Below are 22834 nucleotides of genomic sequence, written 5' to 3' on the forward strand. Positions count from 1 at the left end.
GCCGGGGAGTAGTCTGCACTGATCTTACCAGGGTGGTTCAGGATAATCACCTGACACACACACACACACTCACACACACACACAGTGACAGACAGAGACAGAAAAGAGAGAGAGAGAAAAAAAAGAGAGAGACAGAAAATGAATTTATGTAAATGAAGAACCTCTACCAGGCTTAAGCACAGTATCTGTCTGAGATGTCCAGAGGGATGACCTTTGACCCTGACCTGAGCTGTGAACCCAGCGGTCTCTTGGGTCCTGAGGACACCACTCATCACTTGCCCACACTGGTGGCATTCCAATACCTGGGAAACAAAAGAGAGACTTCTAGTCATCACTCTCTTCTGAAGTAATAAGGCAATATTTTATATCAGGTATTAGTTCTCTGTGCTGTTTATGTTGTTTGTGAGAATATTACTCTAGTTTAGTGTTAGAGTAGTAACCCTACCTCTTATCTTGTATCCAGAGCCTCTAGTAGACACCCCATTGGCATGGTGCTCCCGTCTGTCCAGCTCCCAGCCTTTGAACCAAGGGCATCTGGACAGAGTAACAACATGAACATCTGTGTGCTGAATTTGTGTGTCAGTTGATTGAGCAACAGGTAAATTAATTTTATATGGACATGAGGACATCTGCTGGAGAGTTGAGGAACTACATAGTGTCCAGGGGCATTGTGGCACTTAAGCTTTGAGAAAGAACACATCTATTTGCAATGCTGAACAATGGGATGTTATTCAGGCCAAAAGAAGATACTCACGTTGGGGGAGGGCTCCAGCATGTTGTCCCCATGCCAACAGGAGATTGAACGGCACAGCGTTGGGCTTGTAACCGATCTTCACGATGTAGGCTCTGACCACCACCACCATCTCATCATAGTTGTTCTCACTCTTCTCTTGTTGACCCCTACAATGCGGTACTGGACCCCCATGGTGTAGGTCATCTTGTTGACCCCTACAATGCGTTACTGGACCCCCAGGGTGTAGGTCATCTTGTTGACCCCTACAATGCGTTACAGGACCCCCAGGGTGTAGGTCATCTTGTTGACCCCTACAATGCGTTACAGGACCCCCAGGGTGCAGGTCATCTTGTTGACCCCTACAATGCGTTACTGGACCCCCATGGTATAGGTCATCTTGTTGACCCCTACAATGAGTTACTGGACCCCCAGGGTGTAGGCCATCTTGTTGACCCCTACAATGAGTTACTGGACCCCCAGGGTGTAGGCCAGGAGGGCATGCTCCCTCGTCTGACCTTTCTTGGAGGTGCCTGCCTCAAAACTCTCTCACTCCAGCTGCCACGATCAGCATGGCACAGTCCGCCTGCACAACACAACACAGCAGGAATGGGAATATTTTCAGACCATTCATCAGTAGTAATACTGTGATGATTTGCGTTGCTTGTTGTAATGGTTAACAATTAAGGTTTCGATGACGGGTTACGTTGAGGAATGGTAACATTTAGGTGAAGGTTTCACCGTACTTAGCTGAGATCTCCCTACTTAGCTGAGATGTCCCTACTTAGCTGAGATTGCCCTACTTAGCTGAGATGTCCCTACCTACCTGAGATGTCCCTACCTACCTGAGATGTCCCTACTTAGCTGAGATGTCCCTACCTACCTGAAATGTCCCTACCTACCTGAGATGTCCTTACCTACCTGAGATGTCCCTACCTACCTGAGATGTCCCTACCTACCTGAGATGTCCCTACTTAGCTGAGATGTCCCTACCTACCTGAGATGTCCCTACTTAGCTGAGATGTCCCTTACTTACCTGAGATGTCCCTACCTACCTGAGATTTCCTTACTTAGCTGCGATGGCCCTACTTACCTGAGATGGCCCTACTTACCTGAAATGTCCCTACTTACATGAAATGTCCCTACTTAGCTGAGATTTCCCTACTTAGCTGAGATGTCCCTACTTAGCTGAGATTTCCCTACTTAGCTGAGATGTCCCTACTTAGCTGAGATGTCCCTACTTAGCTGAGATTGCCCTACTTAGCTGAGGTGACCCTACTTACCTGAAATGTCCCTACTTACCTGAGATGTCCCTACCTACCTGAGATGTCCTTACTTACCTGAAATGTCCCTACTTAGCTGAGATGTCCCTACTTAGCTGAGATGTCCCTACTTAGCTGAGATGACCCTACTTACCTGAGATGACCCTACCTACCTGAGATATCCCTACCTACCTGAGATATCCCTACTTAGCTGAGATGTTCCTACTTAGCTGAGATGTTCCTACTTAGCTGAGATGTTCCTACTTAGCTGAGATGTCCCTACTTAGCTGAGATGTCCCCACCTACCTGAGATGTCTCTACTTACCTGAGATGTTCCTACCTACCTGAGATATCCCTACTTAGCTGAGATGTCCCTACTTAGCTGAGATGTCTCTACCTACCTGAGATGTCCCTACTTACCTCAGAGGTCCCCTTGATCATGTTGTTGATTAAGTTTCTGTGCCCTGGGTTGTCCACAGGGATATGTCTCTATGGTGATGCCCCACTCTCTCTCTGTCTTCAGCTTGTCCAGCACGCATGCATGCTTGAAGGAGCCTCTTTCCATCTAGGGGAGAGAGAGAAGGTAAAGATACTGTATATTAACAGTTAGAATGATAAACGCCTCAGTTATTAGAGAGAAATGATTTATGACAGTCTATCCCCTGACTACAGTCTACCCCCTGACTACAGTCTATCCCCTGAATACAGTCTATCCCCAGACTAGTCTATCCCCTGACTACAGTCTATCCCCTGACTACAGTCTATCTCCTGACTACAGTCTATCCACTGACTAGTCTATCTCCTGACTACAGTCTATCCCCCGACTAGTCTATCCCCTGACTACAGTCTATCTCCTGACTACAGTCTATCCCCTGACTACAGTCTATCCCCTGACTACAGTCTATTTCCTGACTACAGTCTATCCCCTGACTAGTCTATCTCCTGACTACAGTCTATCCCCTGAATACAGTCTATTTCCTGACTACAGTCTATCCCCTGACTACAGTCTATTTCCTGACTACAGTCTATCCCCTGACTACAGTCTATCCCCTGACTACAGTCTATTTCCTGACTACAGTCTATCCCCTGACTACAGTCTATCCCCTGACTAGTCTATCTCCTGACTACAGTCTATCCCCTGACTACAGTCTATCCCCTGACTAGTCTAGCTCCTGACTACAGTCTATCCCCTGAATACAGTCTATTTCCTGACTACAGTCTATCCCCTGACTACAGTCTATTTCCTGACTACAGTCTATCCAATGACTAGTCTATCCCCTGACTACAGTCTATCTCCTGACTACAGTCTATTTCCTGACTACAGTCTATCCCCTGACTACAGTCTATCCCCTGAATACAGTCTATTTCCTGACTACAGTCTATCCCCTGACTACAGTCTATTTCCTGACTACAGTCTATCTCCTGACTACAGTCTATTTCCTGACTACAGTCTATCTCCTGACTACAGTCTATCCCCTGACTACAGTCTATCCCCTGACTACAGTCTATCCCCTGACTACAGTCTATCCCCTGACTAGTCTATCTCCTGACTACAGTCTATCCCCTGACTACAGTCTATCCCCTGACTACAGTCTATTTCCTGACTACAGTCTATCCCCTGACTACAGTCTATCCCCTGACTACAGTCTATCCCCTGACTACAGTCTATCCCCAGACTACAGTCTATCCCCAGACTAGTCTATCTCCTGACTACAGTCTATCCACTAACTAGTCTATCCCCTGACTACAGTCTATCTCCTGACTACAGTCTATCCCCTGACTACAGTCTATCCACTGACTAGACTATCTCCTGACTACAGTCTATCCCCTGACTGCAGTCTATCCCCTGACTACAGTCTGTCCAATGACTAGTCTATCCCCTGACTACAGTCTATCTCCTGACTACAGTCTATTTCCTGACTACAGTCTATCCCCTGACTACAGTCTATCCCCTGAATACAGTCTATCCCCAGACTAGTCTATCTCCTGACTACAGTCTATCCCCTGACTACAGTCTATCTCCTGACTACAGTCTATCCACTGACTAGTCTATCACCCGACTAGTCTATCCCCTGACTACAGTCTATCTCCTGACTACAGTCTATCCCCTGACTACAGTCTATCCCCTGCCTACAGTCTATCCACTGACTAGTCTATCTCCTGACTACGGTCTATCTCCTGACTACGGTCTATCCCCTGACTACAGTCTATCTCCTGACTACAGTCTATCCCCTGACTACAGTCTATCTCCTGACTACAGTCTATCCCCCGACTAGTCTATCCCCTGACTACAGTCTATTTCCTGACTACAGTCTATCCCCTGACTAGTCTATCTCCTGACTACAGTCTATCCCCTGACTACAGTCTATCTCCTGACTACAGTCTATCCCCCGACTAGTCTATCCCCTGACTACAGTCTATTTCCTGACTACAGTCTATCCCCTGACTAGTCTATCTCCTGACTACAGTCTATCCCCTGACTACAGTCTATCCCCTGACTACAGTCTATCTCCTGACTAGTCTATCCCCTGACTAGTCTATCCCCTGACTACAGTCTATTTCCTGACTACAGTCTATCCCCTGACTAGTCTATCTCCTGACTACAGTCTATCCCCTGACTATGGTCTATCCCGACTACAGTCTATCCCCTGACTACAGTCTATCCTCTGACTACAGTCTATCCCCTGACTAGTCTATCTCCTGACTACAGTCTATCCCCTGACTACAGTCTATCCCCTGACTACAGTCTATCCCCTGACTACAGTCTATCTCCTGACTAGTCTATCCCCTGACTAGTCTATCCCCTGACTACAGTCTATTTCCTGACTACAGTCTATCCCCTGACTAGTCTATCCCCTGACTACAGTCTATCCCCTGACTAGTCTATCCCCTGACTACAGTCTATCCCCTGACTACAGTCTATCCCCTGACTACAGTCTATCTCCTGACTAGTCTATCCCCTGACTAGTCTATCCCCTGACTACAGTCTATTTCCTGACTACAGTCTATCCCCTGACTAGTCTATCCCCTGACTAGTCTATCCCCTGACTACAGTCTATCCCCTGACTAGTCTATCCCCTGACTACAGTCTATCCCCTGACTACAGTCTATCCCCTGACTACAGTCTATCTCCTGACTAGTCTATCCCCTGACTAGTCTATCCCCTGACTACAGTCTATTTCCTGACTACAGTCTATCCCCTGACTAGTCTATCTCCTGACTACAGTCTATCCCCTGACTACAGTCTATCCCCTGACTACAGTCTATCCCCTGACTAGTCTATCCCCTGACTACAGTCTATTTCCTGACTACAGTCTATCCCCTGACTAGTCTATCCCCTGACTACAGTCTATCCCCTGACTAGTCTATCCCCTGACTACAGTCTATCCCCTGACTACAGTCTATCCCCTGACTACAGTCTATCTCCTGACTAGTCTATCCCCTGACTAGTCTATCCCCTGACTACAGTCTATTTCCTGACTACAGTCTATCCTCTGACTACAGTCTATCCCCTGACTAGTGTCTATTGCTACACTGAGCATATAAAATGTTTAATCAAGGTATAGATTTATTCACTGAGATCTCACAAACTACTAGTAAAACAGCTTGTTTTCTTCAATACTGAAGTTACCATGTATCAATCAGGCTCTGAGATATTTTACGTAGCATTAAAACTGATGTTGGTGATAATGTCTTTCATATTCCATGGATAGTGCATTGCTCCTAAACCTCATTTGGCTTTGCAGTAGGTCATATCAGGACATTGTGAGGTAAAATAATAATAATAATCATGCAAGATGGTAAACAGGCATCAGTGTCAGTGGCCTCAGATGATCTTAAGGCTGGAACTGTCAATCAAAAGCAATTATGTATTTATTTTATAAAACATCATTGCACAATATCAGACATCATAATTAGCAAATGAAAAGAAGACATGGCAGCTCTCGATACGCAGCTCAGCGGTGAGCCCTGAAAGGCAGGTGTACCCGTACTGTACGGCCTCTTACCTGTAGCAGAATTGGGCTGCGCTGCCCGCTCCATGTCGGCACCCCCGCCTCCTTTGGGTGCAGTAGGATGGAGGGAAAGGCATAGCCTGCAGTGAAGCACTTGTCTGCAGCAGCTCAGAGAGTGTGAGTGTGTGTGTGTGTAGCAATTAGACAGGGAACCGGCCAGCAAGAATGGAAAGAGATGGGCTGATCTCAGATATCATAGTGAGAAGTAACTCAAAAACAGTGTTAGTAAAGTAAATCCTTATCAGTCCTAAGAGTTTAATTAGTATCAACTAATTACACTGGTATGAAGCGCTGCAGTTAAGAGTCCCAACAATCAACTGGATGACTGACAAAGCTACTTTAGAAGTTCTGCTGCAAGGTGATTGGGTATCAACGAGGCCTGTGTCGCCAGAGAGGACATAGTTACTGACATGTCACTGACATATCACTCAGAGATACTGGCTTAATACAAAAAACACAGACATGTTGCTTAGTAGTTGCCTCCCGAGTCACCAGGAAGTTCAGCCCCGCGGGATTTTAACGAACAAATGCTGCAAATCATCACACGCCATTAGAATACACCGTTTGTTGAATTAATGAACCAGTCACAAACTTCGTCAAAAATCATTTAATGGGACATAGTCTTTAAAAATATGACATGTCCAATAAATAGAGAATAACAAAAGGGATCTCAAATGGGATGGAGACTACAGCTACACATGTTTATTATATTCGCAAAGGTCTGTCTTTAACACGGACAAAAAAAATACTTTTTTTTTTTTAGCAATTACCAAAACATGCACATTCAATAATCCCTACGGATAAAATACAGAAGACTGTGACTGTAGGGAAAAAAGGGGACAATGACCGACAATTTGCACAAATTGCAGCTACATTTTATACAGACGAGGTACAATAACAATCTGGTTGGCAGTTATTGGAAGAGCTGGATGAGCTACTCTATGCATGTGTTTACAACAACTTGAAACAAATCAGAACACACAACAACAAGACAATTAGAGCAAGCGTCCAGCCACTAATACAGTGTATTGCTGTGATTTAGTAGTCCTGCATTTCTCCAAAGCCAAACAGGATAACTTCACGATAACACAAGCCTGAACACAAAGCACTAGAACCATTACGCTCAGTCTGATGTCATTGATAACGTGTCTGATTGAATTGTGTCAATATTACTAAACATGGCTGCTGGCCTCTCATCCAGAGCCGAGGACTGGAGGGAGGGGATTGTCCAAAAAACCTCCGCTGCTGTGACAGTATATTGATAATCATGACCAATACGAGTCAGTTTGGTCTTCACATTGCTATTGCGGTGTTGTTTTCAGAGATTGTGTGGCAGTGGGAAAATTATACATCATTCTAGATGTTCGGAGAACATTACATAAGACTAAAATTGCAGCTTCTGTGGGGCTGAAAGTTCTTAATTTCGTCTCCTGGATACCTGTGCACAAACTCTGCATTGTCCAAATAGCTTCTCTATTGTCTGACTCCAAACGCCACTCTCTCACCCTCCCTCCCGTTTCCCTCCAGGCTTCACAGATGAGTCTCTCCAGTCCTAAGTCTCTCCCCCTTCCTTCCAGGCTTCACAGATGAGTCTCTCCAGTCCCAGGTCTCCCCTCCTCCCCCTGGGGTCTCCTGCTCTCTGCAGCGGCTGATATCTTGAGAGCGTCTCCTGGTGACTTGGCCTACGTCCTTCTCCGCTTGGCTCCACCGGGGCTGGACGGGTTGCTGCTGGAGTTGAGTACCTTCTCAGTTGCACGATTCCTCTTCCTCTTGTCTGCTGCCTCCTTCCCTGGGCCACCCTCAGAGGAACCTTTCTCTCTGTCTCTGTCTCTCTCCTTGTCTTTGCTGACGGCCCTCTCTGTCATCTTCACCGAGGAGTTGCTGCCTGAAGAGAGAGGAGGAGAGAAAGAAAAGATTGAGTTGTCAGGTAAAGGTAAAGGGAGAGGGAGATGGAGAGGGAGAGTGGTTTTGGAAATGATTGAAGTTTCAAAAGATTCTGCATCACTCAGTCCAAGTTCTGAAAGTTGACCTGTGAAACCAAATGTTTTAGATCCTCTCTCAGATCAGTGACCGCTCTCTCAGATCAGTGACCGCTCTCTCAGATCAGTGACCGCTCTCTCAGATCAGTGACCGCTCTCTCAGATCAGTGACCGCTCTCTCAGATCAGTGACCGCTCTCTCAGATCAGTGACTGCCCTCTCAGATCAGTGACTGCCCTCTCAGATCAGTGACTGCCCTCTCAGATCAGTGACTGCCCTCTCAGATCAGTGACTGCCCTCTCAGATCAGTGAAGGAGGCAGTGACTGCTCTCTCAGATCAGTGAAGGAGGCAGTGACTGCCCTCTCAGATCAGTGACTGCCCTCTCAGATCAGTGACTGCCCTCTCAGATCAGTGACTGCCCTCTCAGATCAGTGACTGCCCTCTCAGATCAGTGACTGCCCTCTCAGATCAGTGAAAAAAACAGTAAGTGACTGCTCCTACAGTGACTGTGACTTTGTAGGGTATGATAGACTCAAATGAAGCCCGTTGTTATTCTAGTGTGCGGCGATAGGCTAGTGTTTGCTGTGTACATCCAATGGGAATATCATGTACCTTAGAGCAGAGTCCCAGTGGAGGACACAGAGGACCAGAGTTGAGTTCAACAAACAAACGCCATTCAAAGAGTATAAAGAAAGGAATGGCAGAAGAGCGAAAAGGCAGGTTCAAGATCACCGTCCATTTGAAGCTTGCCATTATATAAGTCCTAAAACTCCATCAAAACAATATAGAATTATACATTTTTTAAAAATGGCATGCCATGCTTGAAAAATGTTCTCAAACCTAAGTTAAAAGGAGAGAAAAAGAGAAAGTGAAATAAAGACAGACGCACATGTTCTGTGCACTAGGCGGGCGGTCGCTCTAAAGAACCTCCGGTTCTGATCTGTTCTACACCGAGGTCAAGCTGGAGTTTTAGAACAGAGCAAACGAGTTCTTCTGTCCATACCTCTCAAAATCCTGGCCAGCAGCCATACAGGGACTCAGACCTTTAAAACCAGCCAAATGACAAGAGTTAGGGATGCCGCTTTGTGAGCCAGAGGAGAAGATATGTACGGACCTAGTCCAAATAAGGCTCACATCAGACAGAAAGAGGAGGAGATATGTACGGACCTAGTCCAAATAAGGCTCACGTCAGACAGAAAGAGGAGGAGTTATGTAAGGACCTAGTCCAAATAAGGCTCACGTCAGACAGAAAGAGGAGGAGTTATGTAAGGACCTAGTCCAAATAAGGCTCACGTCAGACAGAAAGAGGAGGAGTTATGTAAGGACCTAGTCCAAATAAGGCTCACGTCAGACAGAAAGAGGAGGAGTTATGTAAGGACCTAGTCCAAATAAGGCTCACGTCAGACAGAAAGAGGAGGAGCACATGAGGTGAAATACAGCTAATGTAATTGAATGAGGGAGAGAACCTTCTTCATGCGTGGCTGGGGAGTCTCGTTCTTCTTTCAACTCGTCTTTCATGTCGTCCTCAGACACCAGTTTACCTGTTCAGGGCAGGAATAATATAATAATATGCCATTTAGCAGTCTAACAGCGTCTTGTACATTTTATGTACAGTCGGGTGGAAGAGAGATGTATACATTTGTATTTATTACGTTTATTTGAGCAGGGACAATGTACAAAATAACAAATGTCTCAGTAATGTACCAAATTTAGCAGCTCATTTACATCCTCAAGTCAAATATGGACTTTCTAGTAACTCAGCATTTTTGTAAGTATGGTGGATTCTGAAGAGAGGAGAGGAGAGTGAATAGGAGAGTGAAGAGGAGAGGAGAGTGAAGAGAGTGAAGAGAGTGAAGAGAGTGGAGAGGAGAGAGGAGAGAGGAGAGAGGAGAGAGGAGAAGAGAGGAGAGTGGAGAGGAGAGAGAAGAGAGGAGAGAGGAGAGAAGAGGAGAGGAGAAGAGAAGAGAGTGAAGAGAGTGAAGAGAGTGAAGAGAGTGAAGTGAGTGAAGAGAGTGAAGAGAGTGAAGAGAGTGAAGAGAGGAGAGAGGAGAGGAGAGAAAAGAGAAGGAGAGAGGAGAGAGGAGAGGAGAGGAGAGAAAAGAGAAGGAGGAGAGAAAAGAGAAGGAGGAGAGAAAAGAGAAGGAGAGAGGAGAGAGGAGAGAGAAGAGAGGAGAGAGGAGAGAGAAGAGAGGAGAGAAAGGAGAGAGGAGAGGAGAGAAAGGAGAGAGGAGAGAGAAGAGAGGAGAGGAGAGAAAAGAGAAGGAGGAGAGAAAAGAGAAGGAGAGAAGAGAGAAGAGAGAAGAGAGGAGAGAAAGGAGAGAGGAGAGAGGAGAGGAGAGAAAAGAGAAGGAGAGAGGAGAGAGAAGAGAGGAGAGGAGAGAAAGGAGAGAGGAGAGGAGAGAAAGGAGAGAGGAGAGAGAAGAGAGGAGAGGAGAGAAAAGAGAAGGAGAGAGGAGAGAGGAGAGAAGGAGAGAGAAGAGAGAAGAGAGGAGAGAAAGGAGAGAGGAGAGAGGAGAGGAGAGAAAAGAGAAGGAGAGAGAAGAGGAGAGGAGAGAAAAGAGAAGGAGAGAGGAGAGAGGAGAGAAAAGAGAAGGAGAGAGGAGAGAGGAGAGAGAAGAGAGGAGAGAGAAGAGAGGAGAGAAAGGAGAGAGGAGAGGAGAGAAAGGAGAGAGGAGAGAGAAGAGAGGAGAGGAGAGAAAAGAGAAGGAGGAGAGAAAAGAGAAGGAGAGAAGAGAGAAGAGAGAAGAGAGGAGAGAAAGGAGAGAGGAGAGGAGAGAAAAGAGAAGGAGAGAGGAGAGAGGAGAGAGAAGAGAGGAGAGGAGAGAAAGGAGAGAGGAGAGGAGAGAAAGGAGAGAGGAGAGAGAAGAGAGGAGAGGAGAGAAAAGAGAAGGAGAGAGGAGAGAAAAGAGAAGGAGAGAAGGAGAGAGAAGAGAGAAGAGAGGAGAGAAAGGAGAGAGGAGAGAGTGGAGAGAGGAGAGAGGAGAGAGGAGAGGAGAGAAAAGAGAAGGAGAGAGGAGAGAGGAGAGAGGAGAGGAGAGAAAAGAGAAGGAGAGAGGAGAGAGGAGAGAGGAGAGAGAAAAGAGAAGGAGAGAGGAGAGAGGAGAGAAAAGAGAAGGAGAGAAGGAGAGAGAAGAGAGAAGAGAGGAGAGAAAGGAGAGAGGAGAGAGGAGAGGAGAGAGGAGAGAAATGAGAGAGGAGAGAGGAGAGAGGAGAGAGGAGAGAGGAGAGAGGAGAGGAGAGAGGAGAGAAAGGAGAGAGGAGAGAGGAGAGAAAAGAGAAGGAGAGAGGAGAGAGGAGAGAAAAGAGAAGGAGAGAAGGAGAGAGAAGAGAGAAGAGAGGAGAGAAAGGAGAGAGGAGAGAGGAGAGAGGAGAGGGGAGAGGAGAGAAAAGAGGAGAGAGGAGAGAAAAGAGAAGGAGAGAAGGAGAGAGAAGAGAGAAGAGAGGAGAGAGGAGAGAGTGGAGAGGAGAGAGGAGAGAGTGGAGAGAGGAGAGGAGAGAAAAGAGAAGGAGAGAGGAGAGAAAAGAGAAGGAGAGAGGAGAGAAAGGAGAGAGGGGAGAGTGGAGAGAGGAGAGGAGAGAAAAGAGAAGGAGAGAGGAGAGAGGAGAGAGGGGGTTTACCTTCTTTTACTTTTTGAATAATCTCCTCTGGAAGATTGAAGCTCTTTTCTGAGTTGGGAAATGGCAATATTTCTGACTCGTGCTGCAGTGGACAGAATGTGTGACAGTATTCAGTGTTAAATTACAGAGGAAAGATAGCGGCTGACTGACTCTAGAACATTCTATTTCAAAAACGGCCAGAGAAAGATTAAGACGCTCTACTCACCAAGGCCGACATGTCATACATAGTTCCCAGGTGGTCCCAGATCACCTTTGATGACACTTGCCTCCCAATATTCTGACTGAATTTATCCCGGATGCAGATCATGTGAAAGTGGCGATTTACCCCTGCAGGGAAAATAAGTATGTAAAGCAACGTCTTCAAAAAGTAGGAGGGAAAGAGAAAAAAAATGTAATACAAAAAAAAATTACATTTGTCAAAGACTCCAGTCACCCAAGTCACAGACTGTTCTCTCTGCTACCGCACAGCAAGCGGTACCGGAGCGCCAAGTCTAGGGCCAAAAAGCTCCTTAACAGCTTCTACCCCCCAAACCATAAGACTGCTGAACAATTCATAAAATCACCCCCGGACAATTTACATTGACCCCCGATCCGCCTCCATTTGTTTTGTACACTGCTGCTACTCGCTGTTTATTATCTATGCATAGACACTTCACCCCTACCTACATGTACAAATGACCTCTAACCGGTACCCCAGTACACTGACTCGGTACCGGTACCCCCTGTATAATAGCCTCGTTATTGTTATGTTACTTTTTATTCTACTTTAGTTTATCTGGTAAATATTTTCTTAACTCTTTACTGAACTGCTCAGTCGGTTAATAAGGGCTTGTAACTAAGCATTTCACGGTATTCGGCGCATGTGATAAAATACATTTTGATTTAGGATGACAATCTGACAACGGATAATGATGCTGCATTTTGGCGAACGTTATGTGCACAAAAGTAGATATAGAGTAGCAAGCTAGCTAGCTAGTTTATTTGTTATAATGATGCACATCACGCTATTACCATATGGATACGTATTCTATTAAATGTTGTTTTTGTTTTTTTTACTCCATTATTGATTATTCTACCGCAATGTTGATGGAGTTAGCAAAATATTTCACTGCACCTTTTAAACCTGCAGTAAACTGTGTCCTTGACTAATACTACAGTAGTTAACAGCATGCAACATACAAAAATAAAGACATACACTTGAATGTGTCACAAGAAGCTGCTTGTGTTAGGATTTCCAGATGTATGTCAGCTCAGGAATATACCTCCTTGAATACATTTGGCCAACACTTTTAAGACAAAAAAACAAACCTGCACCGTTGGACAACAAGCTGAAATGAGGGGTGGGTATCATTTGTGTAACGTTCCCAAAAAGTAGCATGATTTATTCACCAAGAATAACCACGTAGTTACTTCTTAATGTTTGTCCAGAGGCTAACCAGAGTCGGGACAGACATGTTTCGGAATAAAAACGTAGTGAGAGAAAACTTAAATGAAATAGCCCATCCCCTACCCGGTATCTTATTTCTGCCGCGATACAACTTTGTATGCATTGTTTATTGGCAACCTTGTTATTTACCAAGTTTTTGGAACAGATTCGTTCCACAGATTATACCCACCGCTAAAATGGTCAACAACTGTGGGAGTTCATTGATATGTGTAATGGTCTGACTATATATGAATAGCTGACTTGTTAACTTGTTATGGTTGGCAGGCTTTCGTCCTCCGCGTCGGGTCTCCACTACAGCCCGGGGATTTTCAGGCCTACACGATTAACACACTAGCTGGTTAGCGGTTTTATTCTTACCTACGGGTTTGTGACCTAGCATCGCATGGAACAGGCACACCTCGACTTCTTGACTCCATACGACCGAGTCTTCGACGGTACTGATGCCCGACTCTGCTTGTTTACCGTCAGCTGGAACAAGCTCGGCTTCCCCCATGCCTGTTGTCCTTCTCCAATAGCAAAACACTGAAATCAAAGATTAGAACAACTGACCCAAATGAACACAAGAAACACCACAGCAGGCTGTCTTATTCTTCGATTACGTTAATGGCGGGGGGAATCCAATATGTTGCATTACCGCCCCCTACTGAATTATAGTATAGATCCATTACACTTTGTGATACAGAAATTGGAAGGGGGAACCGGGAAAAATAAAAAATATATATAATAAAAAAATATTTATATATTAACCTACAATCTAACGCTACACGCATTACAACCCACCACCTTATTCCAATACTTTAACCCTATCTGACCCTACCCCAGACCAACGGCCTGAGAGGACAGAGCGTGACCGACCACTCAACACACCCTGTGACTCTTCTGAAGTAAAATATCGTAGCCCCAAGTACTTCTCTGCAGCTGCCAACACAACATCTATTTTGTGTGAGGGCTACCTGCACCACTGTCTCCATTTCCTGGCAATATTCACACTTTCCTATTGGATGCTTTCCTATTGGATGCTTTCCTATTGGATGCTTTCCTATTGAATGCTTTCCTATTGGATGCTTTCATATTGGATGCTTTCCTATTGGATGCTTTCCTATTGAATGCTTTCCTATTGGATGCTTTCCTATTGGATGCTTTCCTATTGGATGCTTTCCTATTGGATGCTTTCCTATTGAATGCTTTCCTATTGGATGCTTTCCTATTGAATGCTTTCCTATTGAATGCTTTCCTATCACATTTAAAGTCTTATTCAACTAGCTAGTGTCCCACCCTTAATCTTGTAAAATTAGACTCCTCACTTCTGTCTCTTCCTGCCATCCTCCCCTCCCTGACTTTCCTCTGTACTTTAAATAAATAACCGCCCTTAGTATCTCTATTCCACTGCTCCTGCAGTTTCTGAACCACCACTGTTCATATCAGGCTCTTTGCCTCTGCCTTGCTCATTGAAACTACATCAACATCCCCACTACTCTTATCTGTATTCCCATCTGTCTAATCCTACCATGGGGTTTGGAGCACCTCATAAAGCAGGTCTTGTCTGCTACGTGAGCTAAAGGACTGCAGACTCATCCACACTGCACATGAATCAGAGCAAATAACTGCTCTGTCAGGCTTGACTTCCTCCATCCACTGCAAGGCCAACAGTGTGGCCATCAGCTCCCCTGTATATACAGCCAGATGATCTGTAATACGTTTCCCTGACTCCCCCCCCCCCCCCCCCCCCCACCCACATTCCTGCACTACAAATGCTGACCCAGTACATCCTGTCCTTGGATCTCTTGAACCATCTGTGTAAATGACCACAACATCCTGATACACAGTATCCAGACGTCTCTTAAACCAATCAGATGGATCAACACCCTCCCTTCCTTTCAAGGTCTCTCCAACACTTTGAGGTTAACTACTGGAGGCGGGAGTGGCCATGATGGGTTCAAAGGAATATCTACCGTTGGACTAAACTCTCTTTCATACAGTCCCGTCTCCTTCGCCTGGGTATTTCCCACCCTCCCACCCAAACCTTGAGTGCTGTCCTCGCTCATGTTCCCAGCATGCCTGCAAAATGTATTTTGCAGGATGAGACACCTCATGTAGGTTGACCCATTAATGAATTGCCATCTGCTATCTCCTAATATGCAATGACATATCCCCCATCTCCACCTGTAATGCAGACACAGGGGAGGTCTGAAACGCCCCACTACATATTCTGAGTCCTTGCCCCTGTATGACATCTAGCCTTTCCAATGATGTCCAGGCTGCCGAACCATACAGTATACTGCCATAGTCTATTACATATGAGGTCATCGCTGCCGAACCATACAGTATACTGCCATAGTCTATTACATATGAGGTCATCGCTGCCGAACCATACAGTATACTGCCATAGTCTATTACATATGAGGTCATCGCTGCCGAACCATACAGTATACTGCCATAGTCTATTACATATGAGGTCATCGCTGCCGAACCATACAGTATACTGCCATAGTCTATTACATATGAGGTCCGCGCTGCCGAACCATACAGTATACTGCCATAGTCTATTACATATGAGGTCATCGCTGCCGAACCATACAGTATACTGCCATAGTCTATTACATATGAGGTCATCGCTGCCGAACCATACAGTATACTGCCATAGTCTATTACATATGAGGTCATCGCTGCCGAACCATACAGTATACTGCCATAGTCTATTACATATGAGGTCATCGCTGCCGAACCATACAGTATACTGCCATAGTCTATTACATATGAGGTCATCGCTGCCGAACCATACAGTATACTGCCATAGTCTATTACATATGAGGTCCGCGCTGCCGAACCATACAGTATACTGCCATAGTCTATTACATATGAGGTCATCGCTGCCGAACCATACAGTATACTGCCATAGTCTATTACATATGAGGTCATCGCTGCCGAACCATACAGTATACTGCCATAGTCTATTACATATGAGGTCATCGCTGCCGAACCATACAGTATACTGCCATAGTCTATTACATATGAGGTCATCGCTGCCGAACCATACAGTATACTGCCATAGTCTATTACATATGAGGTCCGCGCTGCCGAACCATACAGTATACTGCCATAGTCTATTACATATGAGGTCCGCGCTGCCGAACCATACAGTATACTGCCATAGTCTATTACATATGAGGTCCGCGCTGCTGAACCATACAGTATACTGCCATAGTCTATTACATATGAGGTCATCGCTGCCGAACCATACAGTATACTGCCATAGTCTATTACATATGAGGTCCGCGCTGCTGAACCATACAGTATACTGCCATAGTCTATTACATATGAGGTCCGCGCTGCTGAACCATACAGTATACTGCCATAGTCTATTACATATGAGGTCATCGCTGCCGAACCATACAGTATACTGCCATAGTCTATTACATATGAGGTCATCGCTGCCGAACCATACAGTATACTGCCATAGTCTATTACATATGAGGTCCGCGCTGCCGAACCATACAGTATACTGCCATAGTCTATTACATATGAGGTCCGCGCTGCTGAACCATACAGTATACTGCCATAGTCTATTACATATGAGGTCATCGCTGCCGAACCATACAGTATACTGCCATAGTCTATTACATATGAGGTCCGCGCTGCTGAACCATACAGTATACTGCCATAGTCTATTACATATGAGGTCCGCGCTGCTGAACCATACAGTATACTGCCATAGTCTATTACATATGAGGTCCGCGCTGCCGAACCATACAGTATACTGCCATAGTCTATTACATATGAGGTCCGCGCTGCTGAACCATACTGCCATAGTCTATTACAGGTCAGATCAATGCAACATACATGGTCCTCAATGAGGAACACCCCCCCCCCCCACTCCTTCCCCGTCAGACAGAGCATCACATTTAGCACCTACTAACACTTTCCCACCACTCTCTCAATGTGTTCAAGGAACCTGAAAGGCCCCCACCCTCTCCAAGCGTCTCTCATATAACCTCAAGCATGCCTCATCTCCCACCTTCCTCCTGGTAAAGAACACAGTCTGAGTTTTCTCTACAGAGAACCTGAATCCCCACATTAATGCCCACCGCTCTTCCTCATCAATTGCTTCCAGTACCTTCCTGACTACGTATGGCACATTTCTTCACCTCTTCCATAAGGCCCCATCATCTGTAAATAACGACCTCCCAATATCCGTCCGTACCTGAGAGTAAACATCACTGATCATGGTTGAGAACAACAGAGGACTAATCAGGCTCCCCTGCTGTGTACCATCATCCACCAGGTAGCTGCCTGAGAGAGACTTCCCCACCCTCACCTGGATAGACCTTCCAAACAGGAAGTCCTTTATCCAGTTGTACGTTCTTCCTCCTACCCCCATAATATCAATCTTGGTTAACAACCCCTCCTTCCACATCATATCATACACCTTCTCCACATCAAAAAAGACAGCTACAACAGTCTCCTTGTTCACCCGAGCCTTCCTCACCTCTGCTTCTAAGCAGAGCACTGGGTCCATAATTCCCCTCCCCTTCCTCACCTCTGCTTCTAAGCAGAGCACTGGGTCCATAGTTCCCCTCCCCTTCCTCACCTCTGCTTCTAAGCAGAGCACTGGGTCCATAGTTCCCCTCCCATTCCTCACCTCTGCTTCTAAGCAGAGCACTGGGTCCATAGTTCCCCTCCCATTCCTCACCTCTGCTTCTAAGCAGAGCACTGGGACCATAGTTCCCCTCCCCTTCCTGACCTCTGCTTCTAAGCAGAGCACTGGGTCCATAGTTCCCCTCCCCTTCATGAACCCACTCTGATGTGGCCATACTAGCCCCCTGCTCTCCAGAAAGTAAGTTAACCTCTCCGTAATCATACTTTCCATAATCTTACATACATGTTATGTTAAAGCTATTGGCTGATAGTTAGTTGGCCTCATCGGGTCTTTCCCTGTCTTCCGGATTGGTCCCACTACTGCCTCCTTCCAGCTGCCTGGCTGTTTCCCCTCCTCCTAAACTCTGTTGTACAACACCAATGACCCAGCCTTTACCTATCGTCCATTTCATCTCTGCCATGGTAAATTGTGTATTCAACGCATCCTTTACATCCTCCCGCCTACGTCTCTCGTTGTCTCTCTCCCGCTCTGCCCGTCCTCTGAAAAATGTTCAGAGTTGTGCACTTGGACAAACGCTTTGGCCATCATCTCTGCCTTCTCCTCATCTGTTACTGCCATATCCTCCCCACTCATCAACACTGGAGGATCCCAGTCCCTTCTGATCATCCCCCACACTTCTCCCACAGGTGTCGTCCAATGGTGTCACAGAACCGACCCCAACACAACCTCTTTGACAGATAGTTCTCCTCACCGGGGCCTGGACCTGCTTATACTGAATCAGATGTTTGAAGTTATGTGTCTCTTTCAGTACTCTAAATGCTCTGTTCCTACTCCTCACTATTTCCCCACACTCCTCCTTCCACAATGGGACTGCTTTCCTCCTCCTCCCTGAACTCTTTGGTATAGCCTCAGCAGCTGCCCCCACTAAAGCTGTTTAGAGTGGAAATTCCAACTGGGTGCTTCAGATTAATGATTCAGGTGAAACATCTGGCTCCTTGTTCTATATGTGCTTCAAACAGCCCAGCCAAACAGAGAACAGCACCCCTATCACTCTGGTCATATTGTTAGCCAACTGGGATGCTCTTTCGTTCAGAAAGGATTGCTAGCCATCCTACTTTGATAGGCTAAAATAACATAGTTATTTTTTCATTGCATCTATTGTAGGCACACAAACTGAAGAAAATGTATTGTATATCTGTGACATGGATACACGAGGATACATTTAAGCAGGGCATTCCATTTTGGTGGCCCTCCTCATGCATTAACGGTGGACAGAGGGCGTGTCTAGGTGTCTAGCCCCATGTCACTGCTTGGGGTTACATTGTTGCACTGTGTCCAGTCTAGAGTCTACAATCATGAAAAACGTTCTGTCACTTCATCGCCAAATGACTGGCTATGAAAATAATGTAAAGGGCTGTCTGTACTATCCGTGTGCCACCACAAGAGGGCGCTATACGACCCTGTGTCTGCTTGCTTCAGGAGGCCTATGTTTAGTGCAGTAGAATGAAATACAATGGAATTGACACTATTGAATTGACACTACTCGTCATGATAAAGTAGGCTATGAAATAAAATGATTATTGAACAGAAGATTTGCATGGATTCCTTGTTTTACCATCTTCGTTGCCTCTTTCAGATGCATTGAATAATATATTGTAATGTATAACGTTTTAATGGCACATTGCTTTATATATTATTTTGATAATTGGCTACATTTCATAGTTATGTTCTTATCCAACAGAGTAATAGTATTATAGTCTACAAAGAGTAAAGAGTTGTGCCAACTATAAAATTAACATTAATTTCCAAATTTGAAAGGAATTACCTATCTTGATTAGACCAGTTTATGAGCAAAGTGAACTCTTGTAATCGTGTCACTCACCTGACCATTATAGCCTACTATTATACAAGATGTGACAAGTGCTACGGTTTCTTTGTCTCTGTTTCACATGACCTCAGCGCGTTATAACCATTAGTTTAATGTGCATGGCTCAACAATGGAATTCCAACAGAAGTTAAAATAGCTCAACATAAACCGGGAGAGTGCAGGACAAAGCTATGATAGATAGTAGCCCTCTATTCAACAGTTGTATTTATTTCCATTCCCAGATGTGACGCGGCTCTAAATCCCCTGCAGTGCAGTACGCACAGCTGCGGCGCTAATGTTTTAAAGCCGAGTCAGTGTGGGATTGTGTTTGTGTGATAGCATCGTGCCAAGGGCAGGCGGGCCCAGACTGAGTGGCGCCGCCGCACACCTGGCGAAGTTCAGGTTAAATAGCCTCACATTCCTCGACGCACAGCTGATTGAAACATTAACAAACAGAAATCCGCGAGCCAGGCTGCAGATGGCCCGGCATCGCAGCCAAGAAAATAGACTCGCTGTGTGTGTGAGTCTATGTGTGTGACAGAGAGATAGAATAGTAGGGAAAGTTAGAACAACTTTGAAACTGTGAATATGAGAAAATAAATCCTAAATCAATAATTCTCATATATTCTCTCAACCAAAATAATTTAGTTTATGAATATTCATGAACCTATTTTAGGGCTGTGATGAATGCCTTGGTACTCTTAAAAAAAGGGTTATTCTGCTCTCCCTGTAGAACAACACTTTTTGGTTCCAGGTAGAACCCTTTAGGATTTCTTGTAGAACCCTCTGTGGAAAGGGTTCTACATGGAACCTAAAAGGGTTCTACATGGAACCTTAAAGGGTTATTCAAAGGGTTATCCTATGAGGACAGCCAAAGAACCCTTTTAGATTCTAGATATCACCTTTTTTTCCAAGTGTATAGGTTATTTCAATTAGGAGGGGTTTTATATTTAAATTACACAAATGGTAAAGGTCTATTATGAAAACATCACTAGATTAGCCTGTTGAATGCGCTCGTATTAATTAAATAGTTTGGATAACATTCTAGTGTAGTAGCTGTGTAAGTTACTAACTATATATTAACCCCATTGATGTTTTCATGCTGAGTGAGTGGAAGTAAACATCCATCTATTCAACATGGCAGTGAATTGTCACTTGTCATAGAATATCATTACAAGTATTGTGATCACCTTATTGTCGTGATTGTTCAACAAAATACTGTAGTTGTCATGGTTTGGTTACTTAGTAGATCCAAAGACATGCTTCTCTGTACATTGATTTAACTAATTGTAATTTTCCATGCCTGCCAACACTATGTTCTGTCTGGAAATCTAACCGTGAATGTCTGACCTGCAGTTCAAACCAAGATAGTAGGTCTACAGAGAATTATTATTATTATAATTATTATAATTATTATTCACGTGTTGTGAATAAAACAAGCCAGATTCAAAGAATAAAGAAAAGTGAAGGCATTATTCTCACCTAACATATTGTTTTAATAAAAACACCAGAAGTACATTGTTATAAAAACAATATTGGGGATCACATCTGAATCATTGTAATATACAATACAAATATAGCTCAGCAATCTGAGAAATTGACATTTTAAAATATAAATATTTTCTACATATAAATTGCTCAAAATACAGAAAAGATAATAAGGAATTAAAGATTATTTCGCATAAAGTCCAACATGTATCAACATCTAAGAGAGCTCGTTGGGTTAGGATGCTATGTTGTTGATGACCATCCTCAGTCTCAGCTCGACCAGCACGCGTCTTCACCGAGCGCGCCGCTCTTCATGGTGACAGCAGGACACCTGTGGCTGCGTGGGGACAGCTCTCCTGACACTTCGTAGTTTCGTAGTTTCAACTCAGAATGTTTATCTACGCATATCATGGATTTTCACGTCGCTTCACTGCTTGATGCAAGACATAAGATGCGACGAAATGTCATCCATGGCTGGCCAACATCGTTCTTCATGTTGCTTCGGTTAACGGTTATATCTGTTGCTTGATCAGCGGCAGAGAATTCTGTCATCGGAGCATCCGTTCTGTGAAAAGGAAGAGGGGTAATGGTACATTTTAACACAGAGATAACAACTTGGTTTTAGCACAGGATTATGCAGTGGTGTCCTTGTTACACTTGAATGTCATTCATGGCAATAATATATTTTCCTGAAATTGCGTTGATGGAATTGTTCTGTACACATACCTCCACAGAGATGCTGGCGATTTCTGCATTGAGGGTTGTCAGGGGGGTCCGGGGTGCATCTGTGGCCTGCTGTTTGCCGGGTGCGTCCAGCTCGACCTGTAGGTCCCAGATATAGTCGATGACATGCTGCAGAATCTCCATCTTACTGGCTTTCTTGTTGGCTGGCAGAGTGGGCACCAGCTCCTTCAGCTTGCTGTAGCAACTGTTCATGTCCTGCAGAAATACACTCATCTGCTCGTCCAGCATTGGGATCTTGCACTTGGAGATGGCCATACTCTGTTCGGAGAGACACCGGACCATGTCCTCGGTGTTCTTGAGAGTGCAGGTAGATCCGACAACTTTCATTTTCTCTTGTTCTGACGTCTTGAAGAGTGAAGAGCAATATACGAAAAAGAGGTAAAGTAAATGCGAGTTATGGTATCCTGGTGAGAATTTTCAGACTGTTACAGTCAAGCGAATTTTGACAGTTTGTGGCTCTGAAGGGAACTCACGCTGCATTTATCTCTCCAGCAGGATTCGGGGAGTGACTAAAGCGGGTACATTTTGAAGCGTTGGACCAATGAGAAACTCCTGCATGCATCGGAGGGGCGGTCCTCCAGTCCTCGCTACCATTAGAGACAGGGTGTTTATCAATCTTTACAATCTGCTAAATGATGGTGTTACAAATGGAAACAAATTTCCCAGCTGTCCTTTGACCGTGGACTCTGCAGGTGTAGAGACCGCCCGGAGACGTGGGTGTGGAGTTTAGTCATGAAGAACGCTGCTATAACTAGATTAATAGGCGTTTAATTGTAGACCTATTGGAATTCAATCTTACGGTAAATAACCTGACCTGTCACATCAATATAGGTTTTTATTGGGGATGTCTATAGCCTACTGAAAAAAAGCCAGTCTATTTATAATTTCGATAAAATAGAGAAGACGAACAAGCATTCTGCACATCCCAGCTCTGCAGAATCCTACCCTCAAAATACATGTTTTTGTTTATAAGTATTATGTTTTAATCAACTGAAAAGTGCATAATTTCGCATTTTATTATAAATTAAATACATCATTCTGCATTTGACCATTCAACAAATCTTATCCAAATTAATGTTTTAATAGCAT

The 22834-nt window shown here is 44.8% G+C and overlaps 2 protein-coding genes and 1 pseudogene across 3 annotated transcripts; all 3 read right to left on the minus strand.

Moving 5' to 3' along the window:
• Nucleotides 1–385: 385 nt before the first annotated feature.
• LOC118939464 (elongation factor 1-alpha 2-like) lies at nucleotides 386–2557 on the minus strand (annotated as a pseudogene).
• A 4040-nt stretch (nucleotides 2558–6597) lies between these two features.
• On the minus strand, nucleotides 6598–13673 carry LOC110492614 (MRG/MORF4L-binding protein). Of its 2 annotated transcripts, XM_036947645.2 has the most exons (5): nucleotides 13407–13673; nucleotides 11808–11929; nucleotides 11603–11684; nucleotides 9451–9525; nucleotides 6598–7890 (listed from the first exon to the last, which is right to left on the minus strand). In XM_036947645.2, the coding sequence occupies exons 1-5, from the start codon at nucleotides 13540–13542 to the stop codon at nucleotides 7688–7690; spliced, it is 618 nt and encodes a 205-aa protein (XP_036803540.2). In that variant the 5' UTR covers nucleotides 13543–13673; the 3' UTR covers nucleotides 6598–7687. The 2 variants fall into 2 exon arrangements, with proteins under 2 accessions (XP_036803540.2, XP_036803541.2); XM_036947646.2 differs by lacking the exon at nucleotides 9451–9525 and having other exon boundaries at nucleotides 13407–13649.
• A 7317-nt stretch (nucleotides 13674–20990) lies between these two features.
• Nucleotides 20991–22186, minus strand: id1 (inhibitor of DNA binding 1; the record flags this gene model as incomplete). Its single annotated transcript, NM_001124722.1, is given in 2 exon segments — nucleotides 20991–21566; nucleotides 21728–22186. Coding segments are annotated over 2 exon segments (381 nt in total). The 3' UTR covers nucleotides 20991–21530.
• Nucleotides 22187–22834: the final 648 nt, after the last annotated feature.

Source organism: Oncorhynchus mykiss, chromosome 16 (genome assembly GCF_057628025.1).
Source record: "Oncorhynchus mykiss isolate SJ-2025 chromosome 16, ASM5762802v1, whole genome shotgun sequence".
Taxonomy (NCBI): Eukaryota; Metazoa; Chordata; class Actinopteri; order Salmoniformes; family Salmonidae; genus Oncorhynchus; species Oncorhynchus mykiss.

Coding starts and splice junctions, on each gene's coding strand:
- LOC110492614 (XM_036947645.2), bottom strand. CDS start 13,542: ATGGGGGAAGCCGAGCTTGTTCCAGCTGACGGTAAACAAGCAGAGTCG. Junction 9,526..11,602: donor TATTCAAAAAGTAAAAGAAG/GTAAACCCCCTC, acceptor TGCCCTGAACAG/GTAAACTGGTGTCTGAGGAC. Junction 7,891..9,450: donor CCCAGCCACGCATGAAGAAG/GTTCTCTCCCTC, acceptor CTCTCTCTTCAG/GCAGCAACTCCTCGGTGAAG.